Source organism: Drosophila kikkawai, chromosome X, assembly GCF_030179895.1.
Source record: "Drosophila kikkawai strain 14028-0561.14 chromosome X, DkikHiC1v2, whole genome shotgun sequence".
NCBI lineage: Eukaryota > Metazoa > Arthropoda > Insecta > Diptera > Drosophilidae > Drosophila > Drosophila kikkawai.
In genome coordinates this window covers 29,013,348-29,036,185 of record NC_091733.1, presented here as the reverse complement: position 1 = coordinate 29,036,185, position 22,838 = coordinate 29,013,348, and the positions used below count along the sequence as shown (strand labels likewise).

At 31.6% G+C, this 22,838-nt stretch overlaps 2 protein-coding genes across 4 annotated transcripts in view; one reads left to right on the top strand and one right to left on the bottom strand.

Annotated features, from left to right (window-relative positions):
* Positions 1-22,838, bottom strand: part of LOC138929244 (mRNA decay activator protein ZFP36L3-like) — a 154,755-nt gene that overhangs the window by 123,799 nt on the left and 8,118 nt on the right. The window lies entirely within an intron of this gene.
* Positions 10,632-22,838, top strand: part of ovo (transcriptional regulator ovo) — a 28,333-nt gene continuing 16,126 nt past the window's right edge. For all 3 annotated transcript variants that reach the window (XM_017168727.3, XM_017168723.3, XM_017168726.3), the window contains exon 1: positions 10,632-11,854. In XM_017168727.3, coding sequence (XP_017024216.1) covers positions 11,422-11,854 — 433 coding nt within the window. In that variant the 5' untranslated portion in view covers positions 10,632-11,421. The remainder of the gene's footprint in view (positions 11,855-22,838) is intronic.

The window sequence follows — 22,838 nt, the reverse complement described above, 5'->3', positions numbered from 1 at the left end:
TACTCGTACCTGTATTTGCACGGCTTTCTGTCTCTGTCAGTGTGTGTGTGTGTGTGTTTCTAAGTCTAAGTCTCGGTTTTTTATATATTTTTTCTTCTTTTTTTTTAGTTTTGCCAGTACGTGCAGACACCCAAAAACCCGCCCCATGCCGGCTCACAGAGCGGAAAAATCAAAGGTGCAAAAAGTTCGGCCATGGCAACTAACGAAATTACCTGCAGGCTAAGAATATTAATTTAAAATATATAATAAAAATAATAATTATNAAAAAAAAATTATGAAAAAACAATTATTAAAAAAAATATATATATAAATTATTTAAAAAAAATATATAAAAATTATTAAAAAAGAATACTAATTTAAAATATATAATAAAAATAATAATTATGAAAAAAAAAATTATGAAAAAAAAAATTATGAAAAAAAAATTATTAAAAATATATATATATAAATTATTTTAAAAAAATATATAAAAATTATTAAAAAAAATATATATATAAATTATTAAAAAAAAATATATATAAATTATTAAAAAAAAAAATATATATAAATTATTTTAAAAAAATATATATATATATAAATTATTAAAAAAAATATATATATAAATTATTTATTATTTTTATAATTAATATTTTTATTATAAATATTTTTATTATTAATATTTGTATTATTAATATTTTTATTATTAATATTATTATTATTAATATTTTTTATTATTAATATTTTTATTATTAATTATTAATTATTTTTATTATTATTATTAATTATTTTTATGATTAATTTTTTAAGTATCCCAAATTAAAAAATATTTTAAATCTACTAGAAAATTCTTTCCCTAAATATTTATATATATATATATATATATATATTAATTATGTACATTAATTTCCTGAATAAGAACCCAAACACCCCAAGACTGTAGAGCACCTTGGTTATGACCAAAAAGCAAGACAAGCAACAAAAAAAAAAATCCAGGCACTTATTACCACAAGGTACAAAGCCAGCTTGTTCTCGTTGTTGCTGTTACTTGTGCTGTTATTGTTGTACTTGCGCTCCATCGTGTTCGACTGCGAAACCCACAAAAAAAAATAAATAAATAAAAAAAACAGCCACAAAAAGTACAGACATTGGAGAAGCAGAAAAAAAAAAACGTAAACCGCCAAACGGCGGAGTCACAAAAAAAAAAATACCCGAAATATATATAAACCAGACTCCAAAGGCAAGAAAAACCTGGGCTTCGTCGGCGGCTCCGGCTCTTTGCACGTGATACATTCATCATGAACTTGAATTTGAATTTTAAGTTTAATGGTTAATCCATTGTGGTTGCTGCCTGCTGTGTGTGTGTGTGTGTGTGCAGGCAACAATTTGCGAGCACTTGTCACCATTGTTGTTGCTGCTTTTGTTTCGGTATTTTGTGTATTTTGTATCTGTCTGCGTCTACCTTTGGGTTTTGTTTTGGATTGAAGCCGACAATTGCAGTCGTTACTTTTGTTGTTGTCACTTGCACTTGTTGTCTGGGATTGTGTCTTCATCATCATCAGCAGGCAGCTTCATCTTCGATGAGTACTATATATCATATTGTATAACTGCCGAGGGATGCCCCATGCTGGGTGAACAAAATAACACAAGAGAAAAACCGAGAAAGAAAAAAAAAAAAGGAAGGGCAAACTAATCCCGAGCTGAGCTGCCGGGTTTTGCAATGCCACGCCCCCCGAAAGACGCTCGTGTGACGGGTAATCTATTGTAGTTTTTGCGGTTTTTGTTTAGGGGCGGTGGTGACACAAAACAAAAAAAAAAAAAGGCTATAACAGTTCACAGGAATTGATTGAGACAAGTGAGCAGATAGTACATCTATTTTATGTATTTGCATTTCAATTTGATTTTCTTGGCAGTGCCAGTTCGTTGCCTAAGTCATTCGTTTGGCAAGAATATTGCCAAGTTTGTGTCCTAAGTCTTTTTATTTGGAGTCATGGGGAAACTTTAGAAAATTCTAAAAAATATATTTGAAGTCTTTAGATAGTTTTTTTTATGTTAAGTAAATTTATTATTATTCTTATTTTATTATTATTTTAAAATTATTTTATTATTTTATAATTATTTTAAAATTATTTTATTATTTTATAATTATTTTAAAATTATTTTATTATTTTAAAATTATTTTAAAATTATTTAATTAGTATTTTAAAATTATATTATTATTATTCTAAATTATATTATTATTATTTTTAAATTATATTATTATTATTTTAAAATTATATTGTTATTATTTTATTTTTTTTTTAATTGCTTTAAAATCGATAAATGTAATTTTTTTTTTTTACTTACAATCTTCTTTTGTTTTTTGTTAAAAAAAAAAATCAGTTTATTAATCTATATTAGAAGAAAAATCAACAAAAATAAATCAAGATATAAATTTTCTATACTTTATTTACAATCAATATTTATTCAAGACTCGAGCGAACAAGAACGCCAGAAAACAAATATATAAAGCTAAAAAATAACATACCAACATATATCCAGTACTTAATTCTTTTCATTTTCCGTTTTTAAAAATCGTCTTATTAATCTGGTAAAGTCCACAAAATTAAATTTAAGAAATTGATAAGTTCATTTATCTTGCAATCATTTATTTAAAACCAATATAAATTGAAGACTTAATGGAAATAGAAGTGGTTATATTTCTTTTTAAATTAAACAGACAAAATGCAGATTGAAGATAAGTGCATGTAAGCGAAGATTTGTTAATTTTATAGACACAATAAGCCCAATGTACAAACGTAAATATATATAGTACATATATATATAGTATATCTCATTCTGAAACAATCTCATTATTATTGCAATCAGGTTTCTTGGGTGTTTTTTTTTCTGCTCTTTTGAAAATTAGTCAAAAAACGTGCGCATGACGCTTCAGTGTGCATGTGGGGTTGGGGGAGGTGGGGCGAATCTGCTTTTTAAGGGGCAAAATATGCGTGCGCTCTCTTAAATGAATTATGAATAAAGTAATTTTTTCCAGAGCCGAGCTCTGTTGTTGGCTTGAGGGCCACGTTGGCAACTAATTTCGACCTTGCATACAATTTTAATTAAGTTTTTGTTGTTGTTTTTGGTTGTGTGTGTGCACATGGTTGTACATTTAATATATATACATATCAAGAAGGGTGATGACAATAATAATTTCTTAACTTAACTTTAACGTAGTAGTAGTAGTCTTTGCATTACGCTTTATTGTCTTTATTTTCTGGCGCCGCCGCCGTTTTGTTTGACTTCAACTTGAACCATCAAGGAAAACTGCGAAAACTATCAAGTTCAACTTGGAGGAAGGTGAGTTGGAAAATTTTGTAATAGTTGTATATGATAATATAGGTGATATATGGTATATAGATTATCATTTGATTTAGTTTATTGATTTATTTTTAGTAAAAGTAAATATAACTTTAATTTATATTTTTTATAATAATTATTTTCTATTACTATACTAATATTTACATAATTGTGGATATATTTATTATTATTTTAATTTTATATTATTTATTACTTATTTATTATAATTTTTTTTATCATTTATTACCTATTTATTATTATTTTTTTTATCATTTATTACTTATTTATTATTATTATAATAATTTATATTTTTTTAAGAAAAAAAAATTCTCCCATCGGAGGAGCTCCTCTTCCCCCTTTTTCAGGATTTTCCCCGTTTCATCATGCCCACTTTTCTTCCTTTCCACTTTGATCGCCGTTGCATATTTTCAATTTTTTGCATTTTCAACATAAATTAGCCGCCGTCTCCCAGTGACCCCCAACAACACAAGCGATCAAGCCCCGCCCGCCTCGTCACTCTTTTTCGCTCTCTCTCTCGTCGTCTTGGCCAGAAATAGACATCGGTTTAGGCCAAGAAGAGCAAAATTCCTGGCGTCAGTAAGGAACGTGGTCAAAACGACGCAAAAAAAAAATTTCTAAAAAAAAAGTGAAGCGTTAATAAAACGGCACAAAAGGAGGCGCGCAAGTTGAGTTGAGTCTGCAGAGATGTAACCAAAGTCCAGGCCCAAGATGATGATGATCATCATCATTATGACCATCCCATCCAGCCCAAAGAAGCTGGCGAGCAAAGAGTGATGAGAGAAGAGTTGTGAAAGATGTGGCAGAAGGACGAAGACATGGACCAGAATGAGGAAAGAGGACTCTAAGGAGGAGGCTCGAATTTTGCCGGCAAAGGGGAATTTTTTTGCACCCTTTATGGAATTATTTTTTTATATATATTAATAATATTTAAAAAATATATATATTTACTATTAAAAATGCCTTAAATAATGTATATATTTATTATTACAAATATTTTAAATATATATATATATAATTATACCATTTTTAAGGTCTCAACTACACTACTGGCCGAAATAATAAGTACATGCGTATGTGGTTTGTTTCAAGTCCTATAAAATTTGTTTGATAAACTTAAGGAAAAAACCCACTTTATTTTTAGTTTCCGTACTTATTCCAGATAATAAAAATAACTGTCTAAAGGATTTTACATTTCAAATTTAGAGACAGGGGTCAATTTTATCCAAAAAGCATGAAAATGGGTTGGCCAAAATAATAAGTACACCCATTCTTCTAAGTCTAGAACTCGGAACGTATTAAATATTTTTCACTTCTTTCTACTTATAAGTAAACTTAGATTAGTATCCAATAAAACCACACTCGTTTAAGGTAACGTTCGCTATTATTTTTGGCATTCTAGCAGGAAGTCTGTGGCAAGTCAATACTAGAAACTGAGACCAGGTTTCTTCAGCAAATCTTCACAAATCTTCAACATTTTAAAATGTTTCGGTTACAATTCGACGTTTTAAGTTTCCCCACAATGTTTCGTTTAGGTTTATGACAGGAGACTGACTTGACCAGCTCATAACAGTTACCTCTCTCTTGCCAAAAAGGACCTGTTGGTCATCCAAGGCCATTTCCAGCGAAATTGACATTTAAATTTGAGCTCGAACAGTTTGTCGTAGACTGCATGAGACAGGATTACAAGGACGTATACCCCAAAATGTTCTATTACTTCAAGGAAAATTTTTTCAGATGAAGCAAAAGCTTTGCAACATTTTTTTGGTATGGTCTGAACCGGAGGTGGAAACAAAATACTTTGGGCAATGAAACAAAAATAATTTTTTTTTGAAAACGATTCTAGACAGTTTGTACGTCAAACCAAACTCAAAAAATTCAGCTTTGAAACGCGAAAAAAAAAGTTAAGCCCAGAGACAGATGCATAAAGGTCAGGGGCTGTTTTTCCTGGCATGGCGTTGTGCAAATACATCTCATAAATGGTATTACGACCGAATTCGAAAATAAAACTTTTTTAACTGGCATCTTCTAACCATATGCTTAGGGAAACATGCCCTTCCGATAGATTTTTCAACGGGATTACGATCCAAAGTATACCTCAAAAGTTTTCATGGCCTGGTTTAGGGACAAAAAAGTAACCGTCATGGGTTGGAAAAGTCAGTTTCCAAACTCATACCTAATCGAAAATTTATGGGGAAACTTAAAACGTCGTATTGTAACCAATACATTTAAAAATTTTGAAGATTTGTGAAGATTTGCTGAAGAAATATGGTCTGAGTTTCTAGTAGTGACTTGCAACAGACTTCTTGCTAGAATGCCAAAAATAATAGCGAAAGTTACCCCAAACGAGTGTGGTTTCATTGGATACTAATCTAAGTTTACTTATAAGAAGAAAAAAGTGAAAAATATCTAATACTTTCCGAGTTCTAGACTTAGAAGAATGGGTGTACTTATTATTTCGGCCAGCCCATTTTCATGCTTTTTGGATAAAATTGACCCCTGTCTCTAAATTTGAAATGTAAAATCCTTTAGGCAGTTATTTTTATTATCTGGAATAAGTACGGAAACTAAAAATAAATTGGGTTTTTTCCTTAAGTTTATCAAACAAATTTTATAGGACTTGAAACAAACCACATACGCATGTACTTATTATTTCGGCCAGTAGTGTATATATTTTAGATAGGGTATTCAAGGAAATTCCCTATTGAATTCAACCTTTAGGATCCCTGGTTTTTTAGTTTTATTTGTAATTTTTTTTAGGGGCTTTTTTTGGGCGTTGGGATCTCTTCTTCTTCGGCTTCTACACCTCTTCCTCTTGTGGATCCTACGCTTCTTTGGTTTGCCTTTGCCTTCTTCTTAGAGCTTCCTTTTTGCCTTTGGTTGCGTCTTCAATTGCTGTTTGTTGTTGTATTTCTTTATTATCAACAGTATTGTTGTTATAGTTGTTATTGTAATTGTTGTTGTTGTTGTCAGGCGTGTGCGGTGCGCGTTGAATCCGCTATAACAGTGTTAGTACGTTAGTAGGTATACAAACAGGTAAAACAGGTATTCCCAGCCGCTCTTTCAATCATCATTATCATCAACATCATTACGATCATGAAGTTCCTCATCTTCTGCCTCTTCCTACCACTATGGATATATTCTACTTCTTTAACTTCACTTGAAGCATTATTTTAGCGACAATTGAACAAATAAAGATAAAAACAAAAGCATAAAAAGAGCAATAAAAAAATTATGTGCACACAAAAATTAATAGTAGGGGGGTTCTATTTAAATATTTGTTTATATATAATAATAATATTTTATTTTAATAAATTATTTTAATTTATTAACATTTAAAATAAATATATTTCATATAAAAATAAATGAATAAAAAAAATTTTTTCTATGTGAAAGCTTAAGAGAACGAAGAAGCTAGCAATGCAAGCGCAGTGAGGCCCAAAGGAACACATTCTTAAACACAACAATTACCCAGGCAGCGCAAAAAGGGGGTGGGAAATGAGGGAAAACAGGCGAAGAAGAGGAGCAGAGCAGACGCTAAGAACGAGAAAATTCTGCTGGCTGTGTGTGGAGCCCTCCTCTACTTCTACTGCCTCCCTCGCATCCCTTATAGTCCAGGCCCCCCCAGCCAAAGTCAAGGCATTTACAGCCCAGTGAACACACTCACTCACCATGTGCAGTTTCTGCACACATCTATATATATTAATATATATAGAACTGATTCCTCAGTGGTGTTGGTCTTTGTCTTGGTCTATACCTTTGGTGGCCAAGGTCTGGGGCCAGCAACAACAACAACAATGACAACAGCAGCTATAACCAGCTCGAGTCTCTGTTGGTTTCGCGATCAAGAACCTGAGATTCGCTTTTGGTCGGGAAATCTTGATCAACTATCTGCCGCCGCTTTACAAAGGGCTTATATATATGTATATATAATATGAGAATATAATTACAAGTCAGATTCGATTTATTTATTACGTTAGACTGAGTAAATGAAAAGTGCAGCTTTGGGGGGTAAGAAAAAAAAATTCCTTAATATGGTTGTAAAAATGTAAATTGTTATTAAAAATAGGAAAAAAAAATATAGAAAAATTTTGATTAAAATTAGAAATAGGAAAAATAGATAGAGGAAAGATAGGATTAGAAATAAAATATAGGTTCTATAAGCCTAAAGAATATATACTAGCAACCTAAAAAAATTTAATAAATATTTCAATATTTCCAAGTGTACTTAAAAATTACTTTTATAAAATTCAAATTTTATACTTTATATAAATATTGTATTTATATACATTTTATTTATGTTTCCTGTCAATTAAAAGTGAAAGCAAAGCAAAGGATGATAACATATTGATTAAAAGAAATTATAAACTATAATATAATTACATTTATTCACTAAATATATAAAAGTTTGTTCATTTATTTATTTTTTTAAAGTGTATTTATATTTCTTTTACATATTTATATTACTTTTTTTTATATGTTATAAAACAAAATCAAAAAATATACAAAATATAATAAAAATGTTAATAGTTTTAATACCAAATAAAATTAAAAAAAAAAATTAAAATTATACTTTTAAATAAAATTAGAATCTTTAATATAACTTTATTATTTTATATACATTTTTACTTTATATTTTCCTTTATTAAAATAATTTTCCCAAAAATTAAAAAGAATCCATAAAATCAAAAGACTTAGGACACGAACTTGTTATTAAAATAGTACCAAATAAATTTCAAAAATCTTAAATAAAATCTTAAATTAAATTAAACTCCCTTATCCATGTATTATCTATATTATATATGTATATACATATGTCTATATGTTTGGGTTCTGGGCCAGAACACTTGCATTTTGGCCAGCGAGCGGAATTTCGAGTGAGAGTGAAGTTGGCGCAGGAACAACGCTACAGCTACAGAATAACAACAACAACATCACCATTGTAGATGTTCTTCGGCAGGCTCCACTGAAGAAGCAAAATCAGAAGAAAAAGAAGAAGAAGAAGCAGTAGCAGAAGAAACAGAAGATACTTCTGCCAGCGCCGCGGCGGCGCTGCTAACGCCAACGTCACGACATTAACATTGCCGCTGTCTCAACGGCAAAGTCACAGTCAAAGCCAAAGTTAACAACAGGTTTTTAAGGTGCCGCTCTCTGGCTCTCACAATCTAACTCTCTTATTCTCTCACGATCACTGGTGCACTCGGAGAAATGCCATTTTAATCACTATATAACTAAAAATTTAAGTTTTTTATAATAAATAAATAATTAATAATAAATTACAATCCTACATATTTATTTATTTAATAGAAATAATTATAAAATACAGAGAAAATAAATAAATTGTATATTTTTTTAAATTATAATCCCTTTTTAATAAATGTTGAAAAATTTGCACTGATTTTTTGAGTGTTCTTAGAAACGATCTTCGTTTTTACCTTCGGCTGCGACTTGATCTTCGTTTTCAACTTCGGCTCAGGCGCTCTCCCTCTCACTCTCGTTCTATCTCTGTCGTTTTTCGCTCTCTCGCCGCACACCAGCACAAAGTTAGCTGTAAATTTGTTACGTCGCCGCAGAAGAGCGTGCGTGAGAGTGATCGGCATGTATGTGTGTGTGGAACACAGGTGGGCGCTGCTTGAATTCGACGCGCTGAATTCGCCGTCGCTTACATCACTTGTGACGCCGTGTGTTTGTGTGTGAAATAACGTTAGTTATCCGTTGGCATCGCACCTGTGCGTGCTAGAGAGAGACAGAGCCTGCTTATCTTCCTTTCTCCCTCTCTGGCTCTCATGGGCAGAACAAATCTCTCTGGGCTCTCTCTCTCTCTCTCAGTCTTATTTGCCATTCTAAGCGCATTCTAAGTGATGATCATCATCGTGATCTGGACAGGTAAAGAGAGGTGAGGGAAGGTAGGTCCCGGGACTCACCTGAGAGCGAGAAATGCCTGCGTTGCCAACTATTTTGCCGTTTAATTTCGCTTATATGGGTACTTTTTTTTTTCATTTTACTTGCCGCAGTCGCTTCTTCGGCTTGTTATTTCTTCTTATTGTATTTACCGCGACTCGACTCGACTCTCTTTCCTTTACCAAACACACACACACACACAGAGGCACACCTTTAATGATGATGAAATTCTTAAAGGGCCGCGGAAAACAACAAAACTATTGGAATTTTACCTCCTTTTCTGTTACCTCCTTTTTGGCTGTGTTTTTTCTTTCGTTATTCTCAATTTGAAAGCGAAAAAAAAATCAAAATCAAAAGACTTAGGACACAAACTTAAGCTGAGATACTAAAAAGGTCTATGCGAAGGATATTTGTGTGTTCTTAAGCCAAATCCTTTTAGTTTATTAATTTTTTAAATTTTACAATCAAAAGACTTAGGACACAAACTTGCAAGGAAATCGAATTTGTAAACAAAATATTATTTATTTTATTATTATTATTCTAAGATATGATTTTCCCCTTTATCTTTGACATGCAAAAGATATAGCAAAACGTGTTGCGATTTTGTTATTGCGAAAAATAACGAAAATGAAAGCAATATTAAATCAAATGACTTAAGACACAAACTAACTCCACACTTGATTTTAATAAATAAATAAATTATGCTGGAAAATGTTCATATAAATACTCAGAAATATTTTTCAAACCCCAAAGGACATGAATTCATCACATCTAAACCCGCTATATCATAATTCCAGCAGTCAAAAGGAGCTAAGAAATAAAAAATAAATAAATATATATACAAAAACAACTCTAAGTACAACAAGTACAGCTCCAAAGAGCGCGACACAGGCGATGGAAGTTGGTAGATTGGAAGGAGAAGGGAGCAAGACCATCTCAACCGGCAAATGGCCAAAGCAAAGAACAAACGAAGCACCAGCAGAAGCAGCAACAGCAACAGCAACAGCAACAGCGATCATCGTGATCATCGTTGTGATCATTACCTTGACTCTGACAGAGACAGGTAGAGAGAGTGCCAGAGAGAGCAACACAACGGCGAAAAACTGCATGAGAAACGTTATGTGAGCGAAATGAAACACACAAAAACACTCTCACTCTCCTCTCACAGGTGCGCGTTAGCCCGAGAGCCTCACCTTTTCGACTTCGGCTGGCGATCGGGATGTTCGCCGAAAGCGAAGCTGCTCTCTCTCTCTCGGCTTACGGTGTTTTGCAGCGAATTCAGAGCGCCGTCTAACTGAGTTTGTTGTAGCGGCGAGATCGATCGGCCGCCTGCCTGACTTTGGCCTAACTGCTCCGCCGTGCGGACCGCTCGAATACAGTAAGTGGCGAGCCGGCGTTGTGAATGCACGTGTTTTCGCTTCAACTCACCTGGGCGAAATCCCAAAACAAAAAAAAAAAAAAACACAGCAACAACCAAACCAAAAATCAATAAAATATAAATTCCTCAAAATATAAACACCAAGCACATTATAAAACATGAAATATTAACGAGTACTGTGAGATATCGGAAACGTATATATTATAAATACATCAGAGTGTTGTGTGTGAAAACCAAACAGAAAATACAATTTTTTTCAAGTGACAAAGAACAAAACTGCTAAAAATACAAATAAAACAAATCAAAACATCTAAATTTTTTTTCAAGTACAATTTTTTCAAAGTGTTTGAAAAACGAATTCAAATATTTTAGGAACTAGAAAAAAAAACATACACACAAGGATAATTTTCCAAGTCACAAGGATACGATCTAAGAAAAGACATGAAGAGGGCCAAGCAGAAGGCGATTTGAGCTTCTAGCTCTCCATGACACGAAAAAAACCAAATAAAAATTGGTTATTTTTTTTTTTTTTAATATATAAATTAAATACATATAAATATAAAGTGGACGAGCGGCAAACAAACATACACACACAATTGGATTAGTGTTTTGTTTATTTCGGGACACTTGGTGACTGTCCCTCGTCCACCCAAAAAAAAAAAAAAATCAAAAATAAAACAAATAACTAGCTCGCCAGCAGCAAGTCCGTCGCGTGTCGTGGTCGCCGTCTCCGTCGTAGTCGTCGCCGTCGCGTTGCGCCAATCATTTATCGTATATCGCTAATCGTTCATCGTTAATCGCTCAACATGCCGAAGATATTCCTGATCAAAAATCGATTGCACCAGCAGCAGCAGCGTTTGCTGGAATCACAGAATTTGCTACAGCACAAGAGCCAGGATGACGAGCGGTGTCTGGTGCCGCCCTTGAGCCCAAATAATGGTGGTAGTGGTAGCGGTGCCGGCCCTTCGCCCACCCCCACACCCTCACCGCCGCCCACCGGGCAACCTCCGGAGCCGCAAGGCCAAGGCCAGGCCCAGGATCATGACCAACAGCCGCTGAGCCTCACGCGTAAGCGATTCCATCATCGTCGCCACTATTTTGGACAATCGCGCAACAGCCTCGATCTGGGACATCATCAAAACTCCAATCAAAACCAACTCAATCAGAATCAAAATCTAAATCTAAATCAAAGTCCCGCGGAATTGGAAGTGGAGCGTTCAACAGGCCAAGTTCAAAATGGTAAGTTTCGGGTTCTTAAAAAATAAAACTTTCTTTGAAAATACTAACAAAATTCAAGACTTGAAGAGAACTGAGAGAAGAATAAGTTTAGGGAAAAATTTTAAAAATAAAATAAATATGGGGTAATAAAAATAATATAGTAGCAGGTTCTTATAGTAAATATTTTGCATTAAACTTTATTGAAATGGTCTACAGAATTAAAAAAAAATCAATACTGAATCAAGTTTATAGAGTTCTTAAGACTTTCAATTGTTTCTATAAAAAACTTTCCCGACAATTTTATAATTTTAATAATTTAATAACAATTATTTAAAAACATTATCTGTGATTTTGATTGTATTCTAAATCACATTTTCTACTGCAAGATTTTCTACTTTATAAAGTTTGAAATTAAATTTAAAATATTATTTTAGTTACAATAACTTCAAGCAATATAAATTCCTTCTTAAAATCCCTCTCACAATTCTTTCTCAAAAAAAAAAAAAACAAGAGTGGCAAACAACAGAGGGAATTCTAATTTATTTAGATAAATAATTGCTACAAATGTGTCAGTCAGTTTATTATTATACTTTTTTTTTGGCAGAAAAATATACTAGAATACAAAATGCCCAGCTTGGAAATCATTTCAAGCTTCACTTTTGGCTTTTGTTATTTTTTTTTTACTGTTCTTGTATTTTATTCTTATTTATTTGTATATTTCGCCCACACCATGACGATTCGCTAGGCTTCCAGTATCTGTATCTTTGCTTCGTTATTTGTATCTGTATCTGTACATGTATCTGTATCTGCCCTGTCTATCTTCCATTCTCTATGCGGAGCTGGGCTTACTTCAACATCAATCACTTTCATTGAATTTCGTAAGCGTTTTTATTTCGTTTTTTTTTTTGGCTAAAAGCCCAGGCCAGAGTTCTCCCCATTTTCTGTTCTGTTCTGTTTCGTCTGTTGGCGTTATATAATCTCAGCTTATTAAGTCATTTCGATTTTCGATTTAGTCGGCATCCCCCCAGAGCTTGGCTTAGGTTAAAGGTTTTAATTTTCATAAATGATTAGGCAAAGAACTTTCTTCGATTCGGTTGTTTATTAATTAAGGTATTTTCGATTTTATTTGAAAGTGAGTTTCGTTTTGGCTTTACTTCCATCTCTTTTTGTGTTTTTTGAGCTCTGTTTTTTTCTCAAATCTTTTGTTTCTAAGCTTTTAACTGCCCTTTGTCTGGCCTTAATTATATCTGTATTTATTTTTAACCATAGCCTGGCTGGGGCTTCACTTCAACAGAATCGTCTCACACGCAGCCTCATAATTTTGCCTTCCCCCCTTTTCTTACCTTACCTTACATGGGCATTATTTTTCATGGTTATAGCTTATGTATAAATATTTTGCTGTTGTTCATGGAGCAAAAAAGTGTTATATACATTTATTAAATTAAATAACACGTTGCGTTCTTGGTTCCTCATCATTCTCTATCCTCCTTCTGGTCTATTGCCTATCCCACTTAAAAATGTATTATGAATGCTTCCGCTGTATAATTTTTATGATTTCTGCGGATATTGTAATGGAAGCTATTTGAAGGGAAATCGCTTTTGCTGCCTTATGAAATGAGAAGATTGCAAAAAGTTGATGATTTATGATCCAGGGAGGAAGCTTCTTAATGGGAAAGGGTTATTTTGTGTAATGTGCTAAATTAGGATTCAAATTAATCACATTTGGTCACACTATATTGAGCCTTGTTATTACTATTTTACAAAGAATTCAAAGATTTCTATAACTTTTCTTTTATGTTCTTAATAAAATATGTTAGTTGGTTTATTTTCTCCCCTCCCCCACTTTTCCTCCCTCTAATCACCCATTGCTCTGCTTTAAAAATACATCTGGTCACACAACCAGCTTACTCTTTGTTCAATTACCGCGTACGGTTCTCGGGTTTTTTTTTTTTACCCCCTACCTTCTGCTGGCTATGCCCATGGCCAAGAACTTCACACACTTGAGCGAACACTCACACACACACACACACACAGAGAACACAAGCTTGAACGAAAGAAAAAAAAAAATTATATAACTAGCAAAGTACAAGGTACTAAGAGCCAAGCAAAACAACAAAACCAGAACCAAGCAAAAGTACAAGTTTGCAAGAAGATGAAGCCAAAGCCCAGGCCCCACCAAAGCAGCGAAAAGAGTGTGGAGCAGAAAGAGAACTTTTTGCAGCCTAGACTAGCGCTGAACTTAACTACACACAATGACTAAGATCACGATGATGATGATGATGATGATGATGATCACGAGGAGAGCCAAGTTCAGAGCAGGAGGAGAGGAGCAGGATGAGGACGCTGGGTGGAGTGCATTGTAGGCACGTCGTCTGCCATTTGGCCTAAGCAAAGTCAAGGCAACTGGCCATAATAAAACTTGTAGAACCAGTCAAATGGAGACGAAAAAAAAGAAGCGGAGAAGAGAACCACCAGAAGAACGCCCAGAAGAACAGAAAGGCTGAAAAGAACACAAAACTTGGCTAAAAAAAAAATATATATATATAAAATACGCTCTCTGAAGGGCCTTGGAGGATGGAGGCACAGAACCACACATTCGCCAAAAAGATGGCAAAAACGATGCCCGAGAAAATCATACATATACAATACATACTAAATATGGGCAAGAATTCCTCCTCCTAGTTTCTAGGCACCTCCTCTCCACAGCTGGAAATGTATATAAAAGTTATGAGCATAACTTCCTGTTACATTTTTCTCTATCTCCCATCAGCGATCTTTCTTTCTTTTCTCTCCTTTTGGCCGCTAGTAAAAGTCAATAAATAACCGAAAGGAAATTCATTGATCGACCGATCAACGATAAAGAAATTGCCAAAATAAAAAAATAATGCCAAGCGAAATGGAAAAGGAAGAAAAAGGAGAGCGATCCATGCAAATTCTGCAGCTGTTAGAAGACAAGCAAAAGTTCAATTGCACGCAGCTTACACGCAGATGTTGCAATCCTCGAGCGGAAGTCAGCGAAAGGTTCCCTCTCTGAAGATTGCGACCCTTTTTCTACTCCGGAGACAGAGATACGGATACGGACCGGGACTGGGACTGGGACTGGGATCGGGAGGAGTTCAGCGAACCCTCGGTAAACAACACTTACCGTCGCGTCGACGGTCGCTCAAAAGCAAAAGTCAAGTGGTTAAATGAGGTAAATGCAAAAAAAAAAAAAAAAAAAATAAATAAATAAAATAAAAGAGAAAGACCACGGGACAGGGGAAAACAAAAACCGAAAAACTATTACTATTACTTCATAGGGCAAGTAAGTGCTGTGCTGCTGGGATTTTCTATGGAAATCGAATCTCTCTCTCTCTCTCTGGCAGTTCTATTGTTTATTCAATTAAGCCTTGCCCGAGATCGCAGTCTGACGATCAAGAACATCGCCAGCTAATTGGGAGTTGGTATCTAAAATCTTCAGCTTGGATTGAGCCTATGTAAATGAATCGAATGATCAAGTCAGGCCTACATTTTCGTTGACTTTTGTGGTATTATCTAAGATTGTAGAGGATGCATATATATTTATTACTTAGCTGAGGGGGGAACATCTTCATAAAAATGTCAGGAGAACTTATTTGGTATTTAAATTTGTGGATATAAATGAAAGTTCTTTGATTACCCTAGGAACAATTTATATATTTTTTTAAAATTAAGCTTCTCAGAGGTAAAATGTAGTAAATAAAATGAAATAAAATAATAATAATATAAAAAATAAACTATTTCAAAAATGTAAAGTATTATTTAATATCAATATTAGTATTATTTCAAATATTTTAAGTGGTAAAAATATATAAATTCTTTAGATTTTAAATATTTAATTTAATAAATACAAGAAATTACGATTTCTAAAAGTTTAAAGTTGTAAAATTCACAAGTTAAGTAAACAAATGACCTAAAATAATATTAAAATAAGAAAATCTGTTTAAAAAACCAATTGCATAAAATTATAGGTTTTAAATAAGGTTTTACTTACTTAAAATCAGTATATAACATTTTCTTAACAAAATACATTCATCCCTAAAAAATCTCCTATATAAATCTCCTATAGAAAAGCTATCAAGTTCGCTGCCTAAGTCATTTGATTACACATAGCATTTCCAATAGGCAGTAAAAATTTGCTTCGTTTGTTTTTCCCTTTTCCCTTTTTACTTCGTTTTCTTATATGTTCTCTCCTTGTTCGTTCTCCTGTATATTGTTTTTTTTTTTTGGCATTAGTTTTACCTGCCTGGGCCACTGATAAAACAATGCACTTGGTTGTGTTAAGGTGTGTAGGTGTGTGCAAGTGTGTGTAGATGTGTGAGGGGGTCTACCTGTGCCAAGGGTTCCTTTTTAATCTCACAACCAAAAACGATATTTGACAATCAGAGAAGGAAAAAAAAAGAGGAAAGCAAAATACAGAAAATAAAGAAAATACAAAAAAAGGGCAAAAAGAGAATCCTGCACACACACACACACTGCACACCTTGATAACATTTAAAGCTGAGATTTATTTGTGCAGTGAATCAACAGCAAGCAAGAATACACAGCACAAAGGAAGCCAGCGGAGGGTTAGAGGGAGGAGACGCCGACGGAGAGGCGGAGACAGAGACTGAAAAACAGGTCTCAAGTGCTGCCAACCGAGGAGGAGAACAAGAAGAAGAAGAACAGAAGTAGGAAGAGGAGGAGCAGGAGGAAGCGGCGGCGGCAGCAGAAGAAGAGCAGCGAAAAAGAGAAGCAGCGAAAAGAACGTAGAATACATTTGAAAAATAATAAAAAAAAAAAAAAAAAAAGGAAGCGAGTGAGTTTTTTTTTCGTCTGCTTTTCACTGCTGCTTCTTGTTGGTGGTATGCAGTTGAAGCAGCGGCAGGAGCAGAAGTAGAAGAAGAAGAAGCAGCAGTGGGAGAAGCGGAACCAAAGAGAAGAAAGAACCCAAGAAGCAATGAATGATCATCAATGATCAAGACGATCATGGTGATGGTGATCATGATCATGATGATGGTGCGTAAGGTGTGTATGGGTGTGTGTGTGTGTTTTCTTTGTCTCTTCTTCTTCTCCCTTTGTTAGCACTGCCATGAAAATGCATTATTTTTCTATTCTTTTCTTTTTTTGCTGCAATAATTTCCTAATTGAATTACCTTTTGATATGGATACAAAAATGATAAGATCGAGAGAAGATATAGAGGATAGAGAAAATGAAAACAATATATGGTAGGAAAAATAAAACAATAAAAAAAAAAACAGAACAAAAGCAAAAATAAATATTTAAAATTAAATAACACTTAAAACAAAGGCTTAAAAATATGTATATAATATAAAAATATACTACTAGTCTTTATAAAATAGATATATTTACAAATTAAAATTTAAAAAAATTTGAAAAATTAACTAAAATGATTTTTAAAACTAAAATATATATATATATAAATATAAAACAATCTGTGTAACTATAACAAAATTATATAAGCAATTTATTTAAATAAAATCAGGTCTAAAGGCAAAAATTAAACATTAAAAAGGCTTGATAAATACCACAAATTAAACAAATAAAAATTGTAAATCAGTTATACATATACATTTCAAATTTTTCCATATAAAAACAAAATAAGCAAATCAATAATTTAATTATATTTATTCCACAAAATTCATAACTTAAGCCCACGCAAAATCCATAAATAAATCCAATCAACAGTTGGCTCTCCAAAGTAAATATATATATATATCAAAAACAAAAAATAAATAAAACAAAAAAAAAATATAAAAAAAGAAAAAAAGAAAAGGAAAAAAATGTATTGTATAAAATATATTCTCAATTCTTGTATATGCTTTTGTTCTCAATTCTCAATTGTTTTCTCTCTCTATCTCTTTTTTGCCAAAGTGTCAATAACTTTGCGAATTGCTTGCGAATTTTTTTTAATTTTTCAAATTAATATTATTAAGGTATGGAAACTTGTTTCGTTTTGTGTATTTTTAAAATTTTGATTTTTGTATTGCTAATATTTAATTTTTTGCTTTTTTAAACACGTTTCTTTATAACATTTGTAATCAAAGCAGCCAGCCAGAATTATATAGAACTCGTTTTCATTTTTGTTGAAAAAAAAAAAACAGTTAGTATTTTTTTGTGAAATATTTGCATTTTTTGGCAGGCAGAAGATCAGAAAAAACACGTTTTGGACGAAAGGCAGAAAAAACGGTTGTTGTTGCTTTTTTTTTTCTTGCTCTAACCAAAAATAAACATGTGCAAAAAATAAAATCAATAAAGAAAAATATGAGGGTGTAATTCGATAGATTTCAATATTCCACACTAATTATATATAAATCGTATTAAATCATAATTTAACTGTTTTATATATATTTATTAATGACTTTCAAAGTGTTTAGTTTAAGCGGCAATCAGCATGATTTAGTTATTGATTGTATGCTAATTAATTTCCGCCCTTAGTTTAATTTATTTAAATATTAAATTCCAACGGCTTATTAGAGGAAAATATTAAGTGGGTATTAAATGGAAATTATGCAAGGTGTTTACAGAGGAATTTATAGAAGTAATTTAAATTAATAGAAATTTTTGAAATTAGTTTAAAGTCAAAGAGAATGTAGTTTTTTTTTAATGTGATTTTTGGGGGTGTTTATGATGTTGGTTTTTGAGTTAGTTTTAGAAGGATATTTTAATAGTTTTTTAAGAATTTTTTGACTGTTTTTAATAATTAAAAATAAATAAAATATAATTAGAAAAACCAAAGGAAGAGCCAAAGCTTTACTCTATCATATCATAGTTTCTGAATAACTTAAAAATGTTTTACTTTGCTTTCTAAAAATTGTCATATAAAAAAAAAATTTAACAGATTCAAATACAGATATTATGACGTCAATAAAAATGCATTTGCAGGGCGCCAAAAAAAAAATTGAAGAGAGGCATCTCTCAACAACAAGCAAAAGCCAAAATCCAAACAAAACAAACATGCAGGCAGGCAGGCAGTCAGTCAGTCAGTCGGCGGCATGCCTATATAAATATCTCTAGATATGTTTATAGGTACATATATATTGTGTAGATATGCATCCATACATACGATACACGTACATATAGTAAGTCTTTTCAGGTCAGGGTTGACTTGTGACTGACTAAATGAATGAATGAATGACTGCATGAAACTGCATTTAGCTGCGATTGTCTCTCTTTTTCTCGCACGACTAACTAAAGCATTGACAACTCGTACTATATAGCCGATGCTGATGCCGATACAGCCCCCGATGCTCCGATGCCGCCCCCCGATATATACCATATGCGTTAAGCACATTGCATTGCATTGGAGGCTGAGGCTAAAGCTGGGGCTGAGGCTGCACCTCTCTGAACTGGTTTTCGACTTGACAAACGCAGCCATTGACAAACCGATCGAGTATATATCGTTGCGACTTGTATATTATATAGCATGTGCTTATATATAGCTTCTTTTTTGGCAACTCTTCTCCAGAGAGAGAGAGAGAAAGAGAGATATGTGAAATTTTTATCGCTGTTTCGAATTTCGTTTAAAAGAAATTTCATCAGCGCCAAAAGACAAAAGACACACACTTTTGTCTTATTCGAAGAAAAAAAAAAAAAGAAAATTGTGCAATTTACCAATATCATCGAAATAGCCAAACCATTATATTCCCCGCCATATATCTGTTTCCACATTGGTCAATTATGTGCTTAAAAACCTATGGATTTGTGAAATTTTTTTTGTGAAAAGAGATTTGCATAAAATTTTATATTTTGTGTGTTGAAAAAGAAAAGAAATATAATGTGTTGTCACTTTCTGGAGTTCGCATTTTTAAACGGTTTATTGGGGTTAAATAGGAAGGAAAAAGTTTGGTTTTATTTTAAATTAAATATTTTTAAAAATAAAAATAAGAAAATATTAAGGTTGAGCAGGAAAATGTTTGTAATTAAATTATTATTATTATTTTAATAAATTCTTTAAAAAATTATAAGCTAAAAAAGAGTAAAGAAAGCCTTATTCTTTTAAATCAAATTATAATTAGAGTTAGCTAGAACCCTTTTCTTTAAAATAAATAATATTAAAGATTTATATTTATATTTATTTATATTTATTTATATTTATTTATATTTATTTATATTTATTTATATTTATTTATATTTATTTATATTTATTTATATTTATTTATATTTATTTATATTTATTTATATTTATTTATTTATATATTTTTTTCATTTTTATAATTTTTTTTTATATTTTTTTATTTTTATATTTTTTTTATTTTTATATATTTTTTATTTTTATATTTTTTTATTTTTATATTTTTTATATTTTTTAATTTTTATATTTTTTATAATTTTTTATTTCCCATGAAAATCACACACAAGTTGGCTCACTTGCTTCGCCCTGTATTTATTGACAAATGTCAAATATTTCAATATCAATATCAAGTTCGTTGCCTAAGTCTTTTGTTTGGCTTTGTTGACTGCAAGTGAAATTACCAACATACACACAAAAACGCGCCCAAGGGGCAAATAATGATGATAATAATAATAATAATAATAATCAAACAGCAAACAGAACAGCAACAGCAACAACAACAAACTATAAATAAAAGCCAAGTAATAAATGATATGCACACACAAACACACAGCAGTGGGACACACATGAAATTGAGTAAAAAAAAAAATAATAATAAAAAAAAAAAAAAAAAAACAAAAAAAAACGAAGAAAAAAATCTACCGGTTTTCAAGGTTAGGCCGCTTTAACTGTATTAACACCGGGTCCGTAATCACAGCCGCAGCAGCGCAGCGCAGCAGCTCAGCAGCAGCCAAGTTACGTCATAATGAACAGAGCAGCATTTACAGCCAGGCAGACAGACGGCAAACTGTGCGGTTTTGGCTCATTTCATTTCATTTTTTTTTTTTTCAACCGAAATAAATTTTATACACATAATTTCATATTTGTAACAAAAAAAATCACCAAAAGATGGGGTGGGGATTTAGCATGTTGTAAGTGGGTGTTTGCTTAACATAATCTCTTGGTAGTATTGTTGTTGTTTTTTTTTTCGTTTTCATCTCCCCTTTTTTAGCTTGTTTCAGTTTCGTTTCGTATGCAAATGTGGGTCACCAACAACTGCTCTTCCCAGCCTCCTCTTCATCTCCTGTGGAAAACAGTGTTGTTGTTTTCTTTTTTTTTTATTAAATGTTTACAGTTAAAACAAGCTCTCTTGGTTGGATTTTCGCTTTTTTTTCTTCTCGCTCGCATTTGGCAATAAATATTGAGAGCAAGAGTGAAGCAAGCTCATCATTATTATTGATTTTTTTGTCCATCTTTTTGTTTAGTTGCTTTTGCTAAAAAAAAAAAAATGATGATGATACTATACATATATGTTGTAATCGCTGCTATATAACGGTAAGCGAAGGTCAACCAGATAAGGTTGGGGAAAAAAATTGGGAAGAAGCTCGTAAGAAATCGGGGAAAAAGCTTTAAATTATAACAGAAACCTTGGAATATTTTAGTTTACACAAAAAATCAGCTTAAATTTATTTAACAATTTAAGGAAGAACATAATTAATTAAGAGCTATAAATAAAAAATATATAAATATAAATAAAAAAAATATAAATATAAATAAAAAAATATAAATATAAATAAAAAAAATATAAATATAAATAAAAAAATATAAATATAAATAAAAAAAATATAAATATAAATAAAAAAATATAAATATAAATAAAAAAATATAAATATAAATATAAATAAAAAAATATAAATATAAATAAAAAATATATAAATATAAATAAAAAAAAATATATAAATATATAAATAAAATATTATAAAGAACACAATTAATTAAAGCTATAACTAAATATAAAATAAACCCTAGAGATATCAAACACACTTAAAAAAAAAAAAGAAAAATAATATTTTTAAATATTAAAATATAAAAATCTTTATAAAATTTCATTAAAAATTAGATTGAATTTGCCTAACCTAAATAAACAATTAATACAATTATAAAATTTATTAGCTCAATTATAATACCATTTAAACTATAATAACTTAAGGACATTTATTTTTATTGCTTTTTTTGGCCTTTAAACTTAATAAAAAAAAAATATACACATAAACTTTATAAATATCCGAACGCCTAATTAAGCTAAATATAAAGTAAGGTGAATCTCCCTCTTAAAAACTAGTTTCTTAAAAGGTTCATCACTTGTCTCATTAACAAGTGCATGTAATTAATTTATAAAGCCACCTGTTTTTTATTTTGAAGGCTTCGTTTTCGTGTAAGGCAAAGGCTGCCAAGAACTAGTTCCTTTACAGATATGGACATATGTATATATGTTTCACTGACTTTTTTTTATGAATTTCCGATACGTTTTTTTGTTTTCGCGCTGCGGTCATTATCTCCAAAGCAGCGCAAATGAGTTTGTCAACTAAATGATTTTCGCTGCTTTGTTTTTTTTTGCAATTGTTTTTGCTTTTGCTATTGCTTTTGGAACTGACCAACACAAATAAATAAATATTGACACACACACGAGAAGCTTTATTTTTTTAGAATGAATATATTATATATGCGTTGACCTAAATTTCGTGTCTCACCTGCGAGTTGCACAAAGAAGCATGCTAAATAGCAACTAAAACTAAAACCATACAATTGCAGTTGGATAGGGAATTGAACAAATGAGTGAATGACTAAATGAGTGTGTGACTGACTGACTGACTGACTGACTGACGGTTTAAATGGAATGACTAACAGCAGCATCGAAGGCTGTCCAATGTGCATGGTGCTAATTGTTACAACCAATATAGACACACACATATGAATGACTTATGCTCTTTGCAACCAGAAAAAAATATATAATAAAATTATAAATAATTTTAGTTTTCATAAATTTTAAAAGATTTTTCCAAGGGTTATATTATTAAGTTTAAACAAAATTAAAAGAAATAATACTAAGCCCAAAAAATAAATAATAAAATAATAAATAAAATTATTTTTCA